The sequence below is a fragment of the Anguilla anguilla genome, chromosome 6 (assembly GCF_013347855.1).
Source record: "Anguilla anguilla isolate fAngAng1 chromosome 6, fAngAng1.pri, whole genome shotgun sequence".
NCBI classification, from domain to species: Eukaryota; Metazoa; Chordata; class Actinopteri; order Anguilliformes; family Anguillidae; genus Anguilla; species Anguilla anguilla.
This window is the reverse complement of record NC_049206.1, coordinates 5,286,984-5,306,039: the sequence shown is the minus strand read 5'-3', so window position 1 is coordinate 5,306,039 and position 19,056 is coordinate 5,286,984. Positions and strand designations below refer to the sequence as shown.

The 19,056-nt window shown below is 46.7% G+C and overlaps 1 protein-coding gene across 1 annotated transcript; it reads right to left on the bottom strand.

Annotated features, from left to right (window-relative positions):
- Nucleotides 1-2,006: 2,006 nt before the first annotated feature.
- LOC118229351 (otolin-1-A-like) lies at nucleotides 2,007-9,981 on the bottom strand. The gene is made up of 5 exons (XM_035421252.1): nucleotides 9,559-9,981; nucleotides 7,228-7,654; nucleotides 4,704-4,793; nucleotides 3,469-3,540; nucleotides 2,007-2,921 (listed from the first exon to the last, which is right to left on the bottom strand). Exons 2-5 carry the CDS (start codon nucleotides 7,643-7,645, stop codon nucleotides 2,053-2,055), a joined length of 1,449 nt encoding a protein of 482 aa, XP_035277143.1. The 5' UTR covers nucleotides 7,646-7,654; nucleotides 9,559-9,981; the 3' UTR covers nucleotides 2,007-2,052.
- Between the last annotated feature and the right edge of the window lie 9,075 nt (nucleotides 9,982-19,056).

Genomic DNA, 19,056 nt, shown 5'->3' with positions numbered 1-19,056 from the left:
TCCATAGGTACGGTAGAAGGACTGGGGGCTGGAGGGGGTGGGCAGGGTTGTTTTTGGGGGTTTTTTCAAGCCCCAAGAGCTGCAGCATTAATCAATGAGGATTTTTTTATTTTTTTATTTAGTTGTGTTCGTGTTCCTGGTGACGTCATCATTGCATCTCTCTCTCTCTCTCTCTCTCTCTCTCTCTCTCTCTATTTTTGCGTGGGTGTGTGCGTTTGTGTGGGCTGACATACATCATAGTGCCTCTACATGTAAGTGTATTCGTGCGAATGTGTGCGTGTGGCGGCAGTGTAGCATAATGTTACGGGGACTGGGCTCGCTGGGTTGCAGGTTCGACTCCTGGGTGAGGCGAGGTGCCCTTGAGCAAAGGTACTTCAGCTGAATTGCTTTAATTAATATCCAGCTGTATAAATTAACTATTTAAAAAAACGGTGTGTGTCACTGGATAAGGACATTGCTTAAATATTGAATAGTAGGAGTGTGTGTGTGTGTGTGTGTGTGTGGGGAGGAGTTTAAATTGGGGGGTGTTATTAGGCACTATTGCCCACTGTGTTACTTTCTATCCTTGCGCCTTAGAAATTCTTGGTTAGAGCAGTGCACAAAAGACAGTGATGAGTAGGCCAGATTCAAGATTTATTACTGGACCATTTCATGGCACCAGACACTTTGAGAAAAGATAGATGGTTTCATTTTTTATATTTTATTTTTAAAACTTTTGTGTGTGTGTGCGGGGGGTGGGGGGGGGATGAGGTGGGTGGTAAATGTACTCATGAAATATAACTTCCTGTATCACCTAGGTTGAACCCTTATCTTCAGGACAAGGGGTCAGAATAGCAAGTTACAGCATATAGCCAGAACTCCACCCTACTACACACACACACACACACACACACACACACAGTACACTCTGAACTTTTTAAGCTTTGGATTTGCTGTTCGGCTTTATTTGAGTGTTCTAATGTTTGTTAGTGCAAAGCAATTAGTACCAGACTGATATCCTCTTACAGGTCATTTTACAACTGCAAACATTTAGATTAGCATTGATTAACAAATCTGTCTTTGTACAAAAGACACTCAGACCACACTATTATCAGTTCCCTCACTGGCCTTAGATTGTAAACTAGGTGGATAAATCACCACATTCAAACAAATATCTTTGACCTTCATGTGTTAGACACTAGGACAGCCTAGACCCCAAAGAAGAGATTCTTAAGCAATAAGAATCTAATAAAATAAGTGACTGTTTTAATTAATTTAGGTCTTTTTTTAAAATAGAGGGCTTCACTCCTTCCGTGGATGAAATCAAATACAGTAAATGTTGGCAGTATTTGCAGTCTAACAGTAGAGGCAATAGCAGTGATAGGTTGCCCAGGGCGACGGACAGGTGAGGGAGGCGTGCGGTCATGAAGTGCATGGTCAGGATGGGCACGGTCAGAAGGGGCGTGGTCACACAGGGTGTGGTCAGGAGGGGCGTGGTCAGAAGGGGTGTGGTCAGGATGTGTGGTCACAAAGGGTGTGGTGATAAGGGGTGTGGTCACACAGGGTGTGGTCAGGAGGGGCGTGGTCAGGATGGGGCGAGGGGCGTGGTCAGGAGGGGCGGGGTCAGGAAGCTTGTGGTCAGGAGGGGCGGGGTCAGGAGGGGCAGGGTCAGGAAGCTTGTGGTCAGGAGGGCGGAGGGGCGGGGTCAGGAAGCTTGTGGTCAGGAGGGGCGGGGTCAGGAGGGGCAGGGTCAGGAAGCTTGTGGTCAGGAGGGCGGAGGGGCGGGGTCAGGAAGCTTGTGGTCAGGAGGGGCGGAGGGGCGGGGTCAGGAGGGGCGGGGTCAGGAGGGGCGGGGTCAGGAGGGGCGGGGTCAGGAAGCTTGTGGTCAGGAGGGCGGAGGGGCGGGGTCAGGAAGCTTGTGGTCAGGAGGGCGGAGGGGCGGGGTCAGGAAGCTTGTGGTCAGCAGGGGCGGAGGGGCGGGGTCAGGAAGCTTGTGGTCAGCAGGGGCGGAGTCAGGAAGCTTGTGGTCAGCAGGGGCGGAGGGGCGGGGTCAGCAGGGGCGGAGGGGCGGGGTCAGGCCGGGTCGGCGTACAGCAGGAAGCCGGAGAAGGTGCTGTCGTCCTCGCTGCTGGAGTACACGCCGTTCCAGTCGCGCAGCGTCTCCAGCCACACCAGGTCGCCGGCGGCCAGGCGCAGCAGCACCAGGTTGGAGGCCTGGTCGATGTCCTGGCCGTACAGCGAGTCGCGCGTGCGCAGCCGCCGCAGGCCGTTGACCACCAGGGCGGCGCGCAGCGGCCGGTTGCGCACGGTGATGTGGTAGCTGAAGACGTACACGCCGGCGTGCGTGCAGTTGAACTTGCTGGTCTCCGGGCTGTAGTGGCCGTCCTCGTTGTAGAAGACCTTGTCGAACTTGACGGGCAGGCCCGGCGGCGGGAAGGACTTGCTGGGGAACAGGCCCACGCTGAAGGCCGAGCGCTTCCGCTCCTCCGGGGGGCCCCGGGGACCCTTGAACCCCCGCGGGCCCCGCTCCCCCTTCACCCCCCTGTCGCCTTTTGGCCCCGACATGCCCCGGCCCCCTCCGGGACCGGGCGGCCCCCTCCCACCCGGCTCTCCCTTCGAGCCCGGGACACCCGGCTCCGCCTGCGCCCCCGGTTTGCCTGGGGGTCCCTGAGTCCCGTTCGCCCCCGGTGGGCCCGGGTCCCCCCTCGGTCCTGTGGGACCGGGGTCGCCCCTGTCCCCCTTCTCAGCTGGTGGACACTCCCCCTTTTCTCCCGGCGCACCCCGATCTCCACTCGCTCCCGGGGGTCCCGTCGCCCCGGGTTTTCCGGGGTCCCCCTTCTCGCCCTTGGTCCCGTTCTCACAGGCATCGCCCTTCAGTCCGGGGTCACCCTTGAACCCCGGCAAGCCCAGGTCCCCTTTGTCACCTTTCAGGCCTGGGTCACCTGTAAGGGGTTCAGAGCCAAACAACAGAACAGAGGGGTGCTGAGGTCAGGGGAAGGGGGGGGGGGGGGGGGGGTCACAGACTCAGTAAGGGGGGGCCACACTATTGCCAACAGTTGTATTAGCCAATTATAATGTGCTATTTTAAGTAGAAAAATAGGGGTGGCACCTAGGGTAGCCAATCAAATTCCAAAGGTCAACCCAATGGACACACCCCTGATCCCCCCAACCCTGGTCCCGAAAACTGGACTCTGGGGTTTCGCTGGCTTTTGTTCTCAGCTTAAAACCACACCCTGATTTGATGTTCACTTCATTCTGTTGATCCTTCCAATGTCAGAAGGTAAAAATGTTATATTTTTCTCAGTCGTGTCACAAAACGTGACTCCGCTGCACGTCGCCACCACACTGAAAGGACGGAGTGTAGCGCAGTGGGTAAGGAACTGGGCTTGTAACCAAAAGGTCGCAGGTTCGATTCCCGGGTAGGAACGAAGAGAGAGGGAGAGGGAGAGGGAGAGAGACATAGAGAGAGAGAGAGAGAGAGACACTTACCTTTCAGACCCTGGATTCCCGGAATTCCCGGCGTTCCGGCAATTCCGATTTCTCCTCGGTCGCCTTTGGCTCCTGGCGAAAAGAGGAGGGGTGGGGTTGGGGGTGGGAGGGTGTTAGGGAAAGAGGAGCAAAGGCCTGTCAATCACACGTGGGGCGGAGTGTGTGACACGGTCAGTCCACTCAGCAGTGTTTACTCCCCAGTTATGAAACGGCCTCTGAACTGGGGCTGACCTCCATGGGGGGCCAACTTTGTGACAATGCTGAGGAAAACAGTGACCGTGAGGACAGTTTACCGGCGATGGTAACCATGACAACAGCCCTGATGATGGCAAGATAGTGGTGACTGGTGACAGTGATGCTTCTGGTGTTTGGCAATGTCTGTCTGTCTGTCTGTCTGTTGTCCATAACCGATTCCTCTCCTCCAATCTTACTGCTCTGATCCCGCCTCCTGCACAACTCAATAAGCTGCTCAGGTACAACTGGCCTCTCTGATAGGCTGAGGGAGTCATCATTCATGCCTGGTAATATAACCAGGATCCCTGAAGGGGCATAGTCAATGATGGGTTCTCCTACAAGCGGGAAATCTCATTTCAGTTCCTATCATGGATGGAATCTGTGAGGTTTTCACAGGGGTGAAATGAACAAGTCACGGACAGAACAGGCTCAGCCTGATATCATCACCATGTAATAATAATGGTGTGAGAGGCACACCGATTTCACTAGAAGCCCAGGGTAATGTGTGTTGACTCCACTGTGAAAGCTAGAATTTTCCCCCCAAAATGAAATCAAACGGTCATTACTGGCCACCACACTGTTTCAGTTTGATGTTTTACAGTGACTTTATCTTGTGCTGTAGTGGCAAAAACAACAGCCTTCACTTTTTCTTTTTTTTTTTTTTTTTACAAAATACACACTGAAATGAGTGTTTCCAAAATAGCTTTTTTAAAATTGCGGAATCTTCTGAGATTTAAATATAACTGTCATTTTCCATGACAGTGAGCTGCCATAAACCAATCGATCGTTCACCAGCGTCCAATAAAACAAGCGGAATCTGTGACACTGAACCATTGCTGGGACGGTTTACGTGGTTGCCGTGTGATTGGCCGGGACTGGGGCTTAAATCTTGAGGCTCCCAGAAGTTCAGGGAGGACTTGGGCTGCCTGACATTCAGAAGCCAAAGTTAAAAACATGCTGGTGAAAGCTCACCCGGCCGTACTGGAGACACGGAAACCCACCTTTCTCTCCGCTCACTCCTGGAACTCCGGGGAGGCCCGCACGTCCAGGAAGACCACCTGGACCCGGCTCTCCCTTCTCTCCTGGAACTCCTGAAATGCACAACGTTCCGGAATTTATCTGACCCTCTCATCCGGAGAGACTCGGGCCGCTTAGGCTGCACACAAAATCCATTCGAACAGCCGGACAGCTTGCTGGGGCAGTTTCAGGTTAAGTGCCTTGCTCAAGGGTGCAATGGCAGTGCCCCACCAGGTAATCAAACCTGCAACCTCTGAGTTAAAGTCCAGATCCCTAACCACTGTACTGCACTGCTGCCTCCATGGACAATATTACAGAGACTAACACCATGTGCACTGTAACAGACTAAAACTATATACTGTAACAGAATAACGCTATGCACTGTAACAGACTAAAACTATATACTGTAACAGAATAACGCTATGCACTGTAACAGACTAAAACTATATACTGTAACAGAATAACGCTATGCACTGTAACAGACTAAAACTATATACTGTAACAGAATAACGCTATGCACTGTAACAGACTAAAACTATATACTGTAACAGAATAACGCTGTGCACTGTAACACATCATTCCCACTGTAACTCAAACTAAAGCCATGTGCACTGTAACAAGCTACAGTAGCATCATGCACTGTAACAGACTAACAACATGCATTGCAGCACAGGCTGACAACATTCCCACTGTAACAGAAACTAACACCTCATGGACCGTGATACAGACAAACACCCATGGCAAACGGAGAGAAATTTCCTAACTGACTTTTCCAAGATCCCCCTGTGTGCATTTTTTATTTATTTTATTTTTTCACGTTTCACATTAAGAAGATTAAAGAGTTTAAACAGGATACGTTTGTCATAGATGGAGCCCGATGTGAAATCCCTAAGGCACTCATATTTCAAAGCGTGTGCACCCTTGAGTTCCAAAGAAAAGTCGACTTTACACGATTCCTCAACACGTCAAGCGGAGCGTATAATCCCTGGGTGTCAAATGAGAATGTGGAGCTGAATAATTTAAACGGCAGTCGAGTAAAAAAAAAAAAAAGAAGTAGGCTATATATTTTAAGTGCAGACATCCCGGAAATAAGTCCCTGTTAAAGGCGCAGCCTGCACACGCCATCTCTCCCTCCCCCCGTATACCCAGACATGTTCCCGCAAACAGAGAGAACTCAACGTTTTTTAAACGCTCCTCTAATTAGCCTTTGTCAGAGTTCGGATTTCTCCCTCCTGCCTCCATGGATTCAAACAGCGGCACAAACCCCGTTCAGCTTATCTCCGCACTACAGGGTTCCGTTAAAAAAATTAAAAAAAATCCTCCAAAAAAAAAAAAAACGAACATGCATAATATTAGTCCCGTTTCGGACACAGACAGGCTTTTAATGTTGTTGTTCGCGTGCCTATCTCCCACCTGGCTGTAAAGATATCACAATCTCATCTGAGGTTGTACATTTTGAATAGCTTGGGGCCGAATGTCAGTGCTCAGATATCAAGCTCGTGTGCATTTAAATATTTCTAATCTTCCGTGAAACGTGAAATTTCATTGGTCGATTGACCGATTGGTACAATTACCCAAGAAACTATTTTCACCCCTTTACTTCCGAATGCACTTTATCATCCACGAGGCCTACCAAAAAGGCTGAATTATACAGCATGAAGCAAGTGCAACACTGCTTGTCAAATACGCGATGCTACAACGCCGCATAAATACACAAGCCTGCTATGAAGTTTAAACTTTTCAGTTTAAACTTTCAATTGCCAGTGGTGATTGTGACATCAGCATTAGAACGTTCAGTTAAAAAACATTCTAAGCTTTTCAGTTTAAACTAAACTAAACTGAACTGAACTGAACAACGACACAGCCCTAATGGTCGACAGCCCACAACTAGACAAAAGATTAACGGAAACTGCAGAATGAACACACAAATAAATACAAACGAGCACGTGAACGAAAGCCCCCAACGCCACTGAACAAATGCACGAGATGTCCCCTCGGCCGGATTAAATGAGCATTCAACAACAGCGAGCTGGCTGGCTAGTCGCTCCAGGGGTAACGTGAGCTAGCGCAGTGCTAGCCAAACCCTCCCTCTGGGAGCCCCAGCCAGATCCAGGTATTTGAGGTGTTCCACCTCAGGCACACCTGATACAGGTAATCAAGCCCTTCATTAGCAGCATCAGGTGTGCGTGAGACGGAGCACATCAAGTACCTGGATCCAGCTATGGGGTCTCCCCGATTAGAGGTTTGGGGTACACTGAGCTAGCAGCTGTCAAACATTATTTTTCATACAATGACTGACGGTAACAGATTTGTTTACTAGCCGGCCACTAGTCACTCCTCCCAAAATATTACTATTTTGTAGTTATAGTGAATACAGTGGGGAGACAGTGGGGTGTGCACGTGTCCAGTAGCAAAAGGCACTTTCATTGTGTGTTAGAGAAGGAGGGCGCGTATCTGTATAAGGGGGGGAGGGGGCAGGGGGGTTCAGTTTTGGGGGTCAGTTTCCACCTGGCAAGCCCATCTCCCCCATCAGTCCGGGGGGTCCCCTTTCCGGCGGGCAGCACTCGCAGACGTTGAAGAAGCACTCGTTGTAGTCCAGGCTGTAGTTCCCATGCGGGGCGCCGGGGGGCGCCGTGGTGTCGGTGTGGTAGTCCGGGAAGGGGTCGCCGGAGAAGGTGGTGCTGTCTGTGGGGGAGAGAGAGAAGGCGTCCATGGACCCCGTGGTCTCCTCCATGCCCGTGCTGGTGGGCACGCTGGTGGTGGTGGTGGTGGTGGTCTTGACCCGCTCCACCCGAACGGGGCCACCGGGAGGCTTCTTGGTGTTCGGGTGCTTGGGCCAGCGGGTGGTTCTAGCCGCCGCGGCGGTTTCCGCCCAGGCCGCCGTCGCCGCGACAAGGACGAGCAGGCGGAGAGGGGAAACGCCCATGTCTGTTGTCTGAGTGACGGAACGGAAAAAAGAGCCGTCGCCCTTGGTTACACAAAGCATTTAACCCAGTGAACGGTGGGTTTTACGGAATGTTTTTTCAACGTTCTAAGCAAGTGCTCTAGAACTCCACTGCTTTCAGTTGCCAGTGGTGATTGTGACATCAGCATTAGAATGTTCAGTTAAAAAACATTCTAAGCACATATTTGTGATCTTAAAAGAAGTGGGTTTCACGCATGTAATTGCAAGGTAACTACTGATTGAATAATGAGCAACTACCGTACAGAGTTAAACCCGTTTTTATAGAGTAAGTCGTTAAGATTGCGAGTTACACAATCACGCAAATGGTTGTGGTAATTTACCTAATCATCAAAATTACTCTCGCTGTACCTGTAATCACAACCGTACCTAATGAGCAAAAAAAAAACAGCTTAGGTTTATGTAAATGAGCTTAACCACTTCAAATGAGTAAAATCTTTCTGTGACACAACTGACAATATTTTTGCAAGAAAACCCTTTCAGAAATTATCCATTAAACTGAAGTGTCTGCTTATCGCAGGTTTTAATCCTCTCCAGGTCAGACAAAAATACAGAGCTAAATATAGAGAAAAAGTATTTTCTGATTTCCTAATTATTGCATATTTGTCACACTGAATCATTTCACATATGGAGACAAAATGTAACATTAGACAAAGGGATAATTATCAATTTCACATTACCCATGTTGAAAAAGTAATTGGGCAATATTACTTAAGCCCTATTCGCACGTCTGTGTTTGGTGCAGCGCATTCGCACGGGATTAGCAAAGTCTGTATTTTACTCGAATTTACTGACATTATCCCCCCGGACATGATTGAAAATGCCAAGGCTCTGCTCTGCGTGACAGTAAAACACGACCCCAAATCACGAGATGCCGATTCGCACGGGACTAATATTATTACATGACCTCTGTGTTTGGCGAAATATGGCAGGTGATTTGCGGTGGAATTTTTACTTTACAAATTACGGACATGGCAGATTCGCACGGGATTAAGATCACAGACGACCTCCGCGATTATTACAAGTTACTAGAGGTCCCCTGGTAATACTAGTCCCGTGCGAATAGGGCTTTAGTTACTCAATCAGCCAATTAATTGAAAATAAGATTCAGCGGATTGAACAAAGCCGGGTCTGACTGCAGCCAGTCCTTTTGAATCTAAACCTCGCAAATATTGACCCGTGCCATCATTTTCACCACAAAGTTTCTCCAGGCACACTATGCCACAATCAAAGGAAGTTCCACAAGAAATGAGAGAAAAAAAGTTGTTCAAATATATCAGTCTGGATAGGGTTATACAGCTATTTATAAGGTTCTGGGACTCCAACGAACCACAGTGAGAGCCATTATCCCCAAATGGAGAACACTTGGAACAGTGGTGAATCTTTCCAGGAGTGGCTGGCCTGTCAAAATGTTTACACTTGGTTACACATTTACACAAAATGAAAAATGTACATATCCAGAATTATAACCATTTTACTTACCTATTCTGATCTCATTTCAGCTGTAATAATTGTGTGTGTGTGAGTGTGTGTGTGTGTGTGTGTGAGAGAGAGAGAGAGAGAGAGAGAGAGAGAGAATCTGTACTAAAAGTTGAGTTGGAACAGTCTTGCATGTCTATGAGCTCCATAAAGTAATTATCCAAGTAGGTAAGTAATGTAAGCCAATAGTATCCCAAGTAGGTAAGTAATGTAGGCTAATAACATTTCAAGTAGGGCAGTATTGTAGGCAAATAATATTTCAAGTTTGTAAGTAATGTAGGCTAATAATGTAATCTACTGTCTTTCACACCTTTGATTCTCAGACTTTTTTTTAAAAACAGTTGCAACAAATTTTCACCTGATCTGACTGGAGAAACAGGTGGAACACTCAAACTTACTGTGTCTGAAGAGATGCAGGCCTTGTGTCCGTGCCTGGCGACAGTGAACCCCCCCGGCTCAATCCATCCTTTTTATTGACCGTTACCGCTTTAGAACGTCACAGCTCCACCAATGGCAGGGCGCGGAAAGGACGGGATCGGGCCCGCCATTGGCCGACGGCCCGAAGGTTGGCGGGGGCCCGAGAGGGCAGGAAACATGAGGAAATGCTAATAGGTTTTTTTGCGCGACGTATCGGGGCTGGACCGGGCCGATGCCGGCCGGCCCGTTTCTGGTTTCCAGCGTCCCTTTTGTGACACGGGATACGACGCGCTCACGCGGGCCGTACCTTCCTCAAAGGGGCCGCGCGGGGCAGGGGAGCAGAGGCCGCCGCGGCGCGGCTCGACACACGGGGGGACTCGATCCGCCGTCCGCCACGCCCCGGCCAGCGAGCGGGTTACCGGGGGGGGAGGGGGGGTCTGAACAGCCAGTACCTCTGACGTTACCCACACCTGACGTTACCCACACCGGGCCCTCGGGTACCAGGAGGTTGCGGGGAACTAGGCCTGGAAGATCGCCTTCCCTGCGCTCGCTAACGGCCGCAAAGCCGGGGGGGGGGTTTGGGGGGGGGGGGGTGAGATGGCGTGCTCCTACTTCAAAAACGACCGACGAAGCCCGGCGGCTCGTCAGAAGAGGAAAAGAAAAGGGGGGATGAGAACAGGGCGAGGAGCGAAGGCGCAAAAACGCCCGTCGGCGACCCCCCCGGTCCCCCAAAACGGGAGCCGCTCGCAGCGGTCACACGACAACCTTCGGGGAGCGCCCCGCCTTCCTCTTCCCCCCTGCGGCCGAGTTCACGTTCCTCTTACGCGCCGTCAACACAAGACGTCCTCAGAGTGAAATCCTTTCGGCTTGTTGTTTTCCACCGGCCACATTTTACTGGAAGAGCAAAAAAAAGATAAATTAATAAAAGGCATTATATCCTCTACTCGCTCAGCACAAACTCTCAAACTCTCGTTTCTCTAACTCCGCAATACCATGAGGTTTGCTCTTATATTGGACACAAGCCATCTAATATTAGACATGTCTTCTTATATCAGATGTAATATTAGGCATGTCTTCTTATATCAGATGTAATATTAGACATGTCTTCTTATATCAGATGTAATATTAGACATGTCTTCTTATATCAGACTCTCCCTGTAATATTGGACATTTCTTCTTATTAAATTAGACTTCTTCCCTCTCATTTCAGTCATGTATTCTTACAGTGAACTTGCATCCTCAAATATCAGACTTATTAGGTGTGTCCTTGTGCAGAGGTGGGTAACCCGGCTTCAAAGAGTAAAAAGACTGACCATGTATTTGCTCCAGCACCATGCACTAAACCAGCTGATCACAATAATTAGTTCTCCCATCATGCTGAAGAGTTACGCTAATTAGAATCCGCTGGTTTAGTGCATGGTGGTGGAGCAAATACATGGTCTGTCTTTTTACTCTTTGAAGCCGGGTTACTCACCTCTCTCCTTGTGTAGGAAAGCATTATATTTCACCACACTTCTCAAACGTTTTTTGTAATGTCAAGGTCTATTAAAAAAAACCATATTGAACATACATAGGAATGATAAAATACTCCCAGCCTGCATGTTTATACGGTATATGGTATGAAAACGTGTGATACGCGCGGCACTCTGACTAGCTAACGGCTGATCGGTGAGACGGACGGAAAACACGGCGCATCAGTGACTCGCGATATGACTGACGACTATAATTTCTGCCTCAAGTTAAGTTACAGCTCCGTGAGGTGCTGAAAGGAGCGGGTCATCAGGACAAAAGGGATGGAGGGAGAGAAGGGAGGAGGGGGGGAGGGGAAAGGGGAGAGGGAAAGAGAGAGGGGCGCTTTGTCTGCGGTCAAACAATCGGGGTCCCTATTCGATACCCAGAGCTCTCGCCTTGATTTATCATTCAAATTTAACCGTGTTGGGGGAAAAAACAGGACATTTTATCCCTGTGGCCTTACTTGATTTTAAGCTAAATGCCAGTTTTTTTAAAGTTCAGTGCAAGTGCAGGTTTACTACAAAACAGAGAGAGACAGACATCACTGCTATCACAATCAGCACTGATTGCCAACTCTCTCTTTCCAACTCTCCCTCTCCCTCTCTCTCTCTCCCTCTCTCATTTGCTCCCTCTCTCTCTCTCTCTCTCTCTCATTTGCTCCCTCTCTCTCTCTCTCTCTCTCTCTCATTTGTTCTCTCGTTCGCTTTCTCGCTTGCTCTCTCATTTTTTCTCTCGTTCATCCTCTCGCTTGCTCTCCCTCCCTCCCTCTCTCATTTGCTCTCATTCGCTATCTCACTCGCTCTCTCCCTCCCTCTCTCTCTCACTGACATACAGATGGCTTCGGCCTTCATACTCTGCATTCATACATGCAGCACTTTTACACAGGATCCCATTTCATATTCATACTAATCCCTCTTTCCGTGTGTTTTTCTGGGCTTTGGTTTGGTGTCTCATATTGTTTATATCACTTGCATGCTTGCATCTTGATCTTCTAGCACTTCTCGTGTTACGTGTGTATCTTGACCTCGCACCACCATCTTGATGTCACAGCTCTTTATCGTGTCTTCCAATCACGTCCCACCTCTAGCCTGACGTGCCATAACTTTACTGACCTAGCCTATGCTTACTGCTGTGAACTAGACTTCATGCTCATGCCTGTGGATAACTGATACTAAATGAGAATTGCACCTTATCAGACCTGTGTCCCGTAGTTGTTCCAATGACCTTCGGTACGCACTTACCGTCCTTTTATTTGGATAAAAGCATCTACCAAATAAAAGGTAATGTAACACGTAATATCTCATATTGTCCCATATTCGACCACTCATCTGCAGTGATGAGATGATGCTCCTTATTTTCATAAACATGTCCTTTTCCGGCTTTTGTGGGGCATGATGCCATGTTGTCTTCTCTGACTTTTTCTCCCCCGTTTGTGGGGGGACGTGGCAGTTATTTTTCCGTCGCTGAATGGTTATTTCAAACCTGTAAGGGGCTGGTGGAAATCTTCAGTTGTATGGCAGTGCTGTGGGGTACTATTTCTTTATTGTTTTACACTCCGTGCTCCCAGTTTGATTTAGTTCCCTGGTGTTTGGTTTAAAGTGAGTGTTTTCTTTTGTGTATGTGTGTGTGTGTGTGAGTGTGCGTGTGTGCGTGCGTGTGCGTGTATGTGTGCGTGCGTGCGTGCGTGCGTGCGTGCGTGCGAGTGTGTGTGTGCGTGTGCGTGTGTGTGTGTGTGTGCGTGTGTGTGTGTTCTCTGACTTCCCCTTTTTGTTGGTACCTGTTACTTGTGACTCAAAAAACACGGACCTAATAACCACCGTCTCTCCTTCAAAACCACTTTGGGAGGATTGCTTCTTGGCAGACCCCATCCTGCCTCCGTTTGGGGGTGTGAGTATATTTCCAATAGGACTCTAACCATGATGCTTTCTTTTAATACATCTCTTAACATGGGCGTCAGATTGCTGGTAGTCTAAATGAAATGAGGACAAATTGGATTTGAATGCCATACATTACATAATTTTAAATGTTCAGGATGTTTATCCTTTTTCCCCTTAAAAATAATATTACTAATTTCATCTGTTTCTTTATGACTGTAACGTGCGGACGTTTTATTTTGTATCATGTTGGGAGTGTTTTATGAAAATAACAAAAACATATTTAAAATGTAAAGACAGTGTTAATCTGAGATGGAATGAAAAAGCAGTTCATATCATACCCACCTTGGTGACAAATCAGACTAGTCCGTCAGGACTATATCGGGAAATGGGTTCATTGCTTGCTTGCTTGACTGTCACGATACACTCCTTGCATTACATTACATTACATTACAGGCATTTGGCAGACGCTCTTATCCAGAGCGACGTACAACAAAGTGTATAACCATAACCAGGAACAAGTATGACGAAACCCCTAGAGAGAAGCGTTACTGTAGGATTTGAACTGGCATGTTAGTGAATCGCTTATTATTAACGCTGAATGTTTTGTGTTGCCTTGAATCCTCGGTCACTTGCTGTATTTTCCTACCAGTCACCACAAGAGGGCGTATAGAGCTCGTTTGTTTCCCCGTGCGAACTGTCAGTTTGGCTGGATAAGGCATATATCTGTTATATCTCACTCCACTCCCACACAAAGCGACAGAATGTTCGAGCTGAGTTCAATATGCAGTGTCGCCAGATCAACACATTCAAAATGATATTTGCTGGTGTATTGTTCGAGTAGACACACGGCTTGACATGTATTCACAGTCAACGGATAAAACAATCTCTCTGATAGTTAAGTTTCTGAAATTGAACGTGCTGGTCTCATGGTCATACTAATGCATCCCAGCAATGATGCTAGATCCTGAATTCACTTTTCAGTTGTGTTTTCTATGTAGCCTAGGCTAGCCTACATAGTAGACCTACCTTGCATCAGAAGTGCTAATATAAATAAATAAATAAATAAATAAATAAATAAATAAATAAATAAATAAATAAACGTGGCAAGCTTCTCAGCTTCACTGCCTCCTCCAGTTGTGACGACTATAATGACCATAGACATACATACACATATATGTGTCTATGATAATTACGGTGACTAGCTTGTTATAAGCTAAAGAGGGCTCGCGGGTGGTAAACATTCTTTCAACTTGTATCTCATTACTACAGAGTAAGCGCGCAATATACCGCAAAGGTTAAAAACGTATATCAATACTTAGTAGTCAGCCGGTCCGTTGAACTTGTCTACTATTCCATACGTGCATATCTGTAGGCTACGTCTGCAAGCAAATCCTTCTGATGGGAAACGCACTGACGTCACGCAAAGAGAAACGCAGCTTTGCCTGGCTTGTCAAATGCAGAAGCATAAATAAAGGACGGCCTGCAGGCGGACTGTCTAGGATTCTTGTCCGTAATGGAGCGAATAGTTCAAGAGTGAGTTGCCTGTAATTCCCTTAAGCCTCATCCGATACACTTAATTTAAAAAAACAGGCAGGGCTGCTTCCCTGCATCACGTCTAAAACGGTTGTCAGTGACGTTGCAGAAGGACAGGGAGTTCGGTGTGGCTGAACGTTTCGAGCCTACAAATAGTTTCTGTGGCCGTAGCATACCGGCGGGGTGAGTAACCGTAAACCCGTATGCTATATATGTACCAGATTTCGTGGCCTACATGCTTTAACTAGACCGCGTGTATGCCAGCGAGTTGCCTGTCACTGCATAACAGTTAATAGCAGGTGCGGCGCTTAGAATAGACGACGCACATTTCAAATATCAGATTCTTGAAATATCACTGACTTGCCTTGTCACGCAAAATAGGTTTACCGAAAACCGAACGAGTCACTTCACCTAAACACTGAGTGTTCATTACGGCGACACCCGGCTGTTTAGTTATAGGGTACAGCCTTTAAATGACAGGTTCTACTGAGACTATTTAAGTGTAATTTAGAACCGGCACCCAGTCAGACAAGGGGACAACGCTGCGCTGTTGTCAATAAATACAGAGGAACAAAACCTTCGAGGTTTACACAGTGTAAAGAACGCGGTGGGGTGTTTTTCTCTGAACAAAATGGGTCTGAAAGGTTCTAAAACATCGGCAGAAGCTCGTGCTGTCCTGCTGGGTTTTGATACCGCAGGTAAATCTAATCTGCTCCATAAATTGAAAGAATCCCTTTTCAACGTCCGTGCCATAGAGTACATCGAGATGGAGAAAAGGCCCGATGCGAAACAGAAGAAGAGGAAGTTCAACTGGATGCACTGCGGTCAGGAGGCGTCGGGACTTGTGTACGTAATGGATGATCCGACAGGAGGCGTCTGGATGAAACCGAAAGACCGCTCGACCACATCTTGGAAAAAGAACGCTTAAAAGGGACTTTCCATTATTGAGTTTGGTCAATTTATCTGGTCTCAAATGCTGACCGAAAAGCCCGGTTTGTGGGACTGCTGTGCCGCTGAAGTGAAGTAGAATGTCAATTTGAAGAACGACGTGCTCATCTCTAGCAGTTGGCACTGGATTTGGAAAGGCTTCGGGTGGTCACGTTGGTCCTGACACACATCAGGCGACCAGTAAAAGAGACTCTTGATCGTAAGATATAGAAAAATCATTCTGGCTGGTGACAGAACGATCTGTGATTGATGGTTGTAGATCTGAAGTGCGAGCAGCATCACAGCGCGTGTCCCGTTGACCTCCACCGCAGCTTCCAGGGAAGTGATGTTCGGCACGCGCCGTACGCCTGCATTGGCCCAGGGTGGAGGCGTGTTACATAGGCCTACAGAAATATTAAATGCAAATGTCGTGTAATCCACAGTACATTGTTACTGTGTGAGCTGTTGTCACTGTTTGGAATTTATTTGAGGTTTTTTTAATTCATGTGATATCTTTCTGGTGATTTATTAAATGCTGCTCTCTTGAAAAGCAGACTTTTATTTCTCATTCACCTTTATAATTATGACAAAATCAAAGGCGGTTGGATTCAGGAAGCACGTTGTGCATTCGCCACTTTTAATGTTGGTCGTCTAGCCTTTATCGAATTAACGCTGATTAATTACTGTGCAGACAAACCACCATTCGAAAGGTACACCTGCTACGTCACAACGGGGATTTCTGTCGCGTGGGCTTTTCGCTTGTCACCTTTCACGTCGTGCCACTAGTTAATACCGTAAGAAACTGCTTTATTTTCCGCAGTTTTTATTTAAGTTTTTGTAACATTTAACTCATTTGCCTATATATTTCAGAAACAGAGCTCACTAGTGCCACCACGTGGACACATACTTACACGAGCATCTTGTTTCTAGTGAGGTCAAGTGTGAGCATATGAGCGTCACAACGCTAAAGAAAATCCTTTATAGACCTATAATTACAGCAATTATACTGTACACCTCCAAGTTCTGGAAAATAAAAAGGATAAGTACGTTTATTGTGCTAGGTTTGTTTGCTGTAACTTAGCTGACTGCTTTCCTTAATTTAAACTGAGCATGAAACAAAGTTGAAAAGTGATATGTCATATGTGTCATTGAGTTTACTAAATGAAACTCAGGTTTTGCAACTGCCTAACTGATGTCCTTGGACATCTGTGTTTTCTTCATAAAAGGTTTATCAAATAAATCCAGATGGAAAAAACAGAATTTTTATTATTTATTTATTTATTTATTGTTTCTTGTTTGTTTTGTTTTGTTCCTCCAGATACTGACATCACTGATGTTTGTAATGCTGGCTTATACTTTGCACAATAAGTATCTTGAAAGACTAAACGATATTTAAGTAACTTAATTTTTTGCAAAACTGCTTATGTCACACCATTGTAACAGTTTTGACTAGCTGTTTTTACATTGTGATTTCACAGTGTGAAAGTACACTGTGCTGCCCATAACCTGCATGTTCGTGAACTGTAATGATTATAATGTGCGTAAGTCCACCATGAATGTATTTGTTTATGTAACATTTATCTATGAGTTGGAATGCCTGCCCCATATCCTGTTGTGTTAAATTTGGGTTCTGTGATGAACACGATTTCAAAGATTTACCCAGAATACCATTGGTTCTGCATCCGGGAAATAAATACGGGTTGAACTATACAATTCAACTTTTCTCTCTGGTTATTGGACCAAGTGTTATTTTTCTGTCATATGTAGCATTTGTGTGTGTGTGTGTGTGTGTGTATGTGTCTGTGCCTGTGCACGTACGTGCACACACATGCGTGCGCGTGGACTAGCGTGAAGCTATAGATAGTTGTATGATGTAAGTGGCATCATTTAAAACACACGTAATTGCACGCACGGATTCCACACGTAATAAGGGTTGCTTTTAGTGTATTTTTGGCCATCCCTGCTGACTGCTGCAGTGGTCACGTACTACTGGCTGTGATCTGAAACTTGCTTGCGTACATTTTTGGAATGCATTCCGTTTTTAGCGCCTGTTGCTCAGGAATTTAGCGTTCCGGAAAACAGCCAGCCGAATTTACAACCGACTTAACACCATCACTAATGCTTTAGAGTAGATGCAAGCCTGCCAGTTCGTTGTCATCAAGGTGTGAGATTTCTGGTTCATTTAAATGCTGGACATGCTGACCCCTAACTAGACTCACCTGCAGGCTACATTTCACAGGTTTAACAAGAATATCCCACACCATTTAATTTGGACCTTTAATATCCTTCTTTGTTTCTTTGTTTTGTTATAGTGTGGGGTGGGGGTGGCAATAAAACACACCCCATAAATAAAGAACCAAGAATGGAATGAAAATGAACTTCCCTCAGACTCCATAGAACATTATGTCACTTTCCCATCTCAGTTTGTTCATACTAGAAGCTTAGGCCCATGGTAGTCACGTGACTCCCTCAGTGCAGATTAGATATGTGGTAAAAGTCTGTTGCTTGGTGTCACAGTCTTGGAAGTCCATCCTTATTGGTTATTGCACCAAGGGTCAGTTCAGTTGGAGACAAACGGCTATGGGTTGTGTCTAAATAGATTCATGTAACCTGAGCCTGGAGGAAGACTTGAGGCCTTGTAGCTTGTAGCACATGCTGGTTTTACACAGCTCAAAACAACGCGCTTGGGTTCTGATGCTGGGGGTTATTCCTATGTTCCCAGGGTTCTATGTTCCCCAGATTTATATGGCACATAATGGGAACATGACAAAGGGTTCTATGTTCCCAGGGTTCTATGTTCCCCAGATTTATATGGCACATAATGGGAACATGACAAAGGGTCCTATGTTCCCAGGGTCCGATGTTCCCCAGCTCTACATGAAATCTTATCTGTTTTCAGTAGATAGAGACAGTGACAGTAAATCAGTGATTTTCTGTCTTACTCCAGAAAACGATGTCAGCTAGGTCTATCAGCAAACAAATGGCTTAGCTAAGTCCTCAATAATAATAATATTTTCCAAAAAATTGTGAAAAATTGTTCACAATGTGTCGTCAAGCGGCAGTAGAACTAAGGCCCCCAGGAACATAGATACGCTCCCTGATGCTGAGCCCTAATAATGGGGGATAAAACTGCAATTCTTTACTGACACATTTTTTTTAAATCAGCCACCTCAGTGCACACTGTTGGACTTAAAGGGATGTTTCACTTTTTTTTTCAAATCAGAATAAATACGTGTATAACCTACTATGTATGAACGGTTTCAACGCGTTGTAATTACTAACAGGGAGGATAGCAGACTTGTGTTTCTGTATATTCTGTATGGCTGGCATGCACAACCATACCGGGCACGTCATGTGACCCGCAGGAGTAAAGGCAAAAAGGAAATCAATCTATTCCAGCGAAACTTACCACACGGACATTGTAACATAGTATTAATTGCACCAGGATGGTCCGGTTTTAAAAAATCGCAGCCTACAAGGTCATACAACAAAATATAAACAATAACGGTAAGGCTACATCCATAAGGCGTGGCCGCGATAAAATATCCCCTCCTCTACTGACTTGTCATCCAGTCATCGATAAGGTTTTCTCCCCCCTGACATGGTGTAGGCGTGGGTTGTTGGTGAGCA

Excerpts from the sequence above, each read along its gene's own strand:
- LOC118229351 (XM_035421252.1), bottom strand. The coding sequence starts at position 7,645 with ATGGGCGTTTCCCCTCTCCGCCTGCTCGTCCTTGTCGCGGCGACGGCG. Across the intron at positions 4,794-7,227 it reads GGGGGAGATGGGCTTGCCAG|GAGTTCCAGGAGAGAAGGGA; the intron begins GTGGAAACTGAC and ends TGTGCATTTCAG. Across the intron at positions 2,922-3,468 it reads GGGAATCCAGGGTCTGAAAG|GTGACCCAGGCCTGAAAGGT; the intron begins GTAAGTGTCTCT and ends AACCCCTTACAG.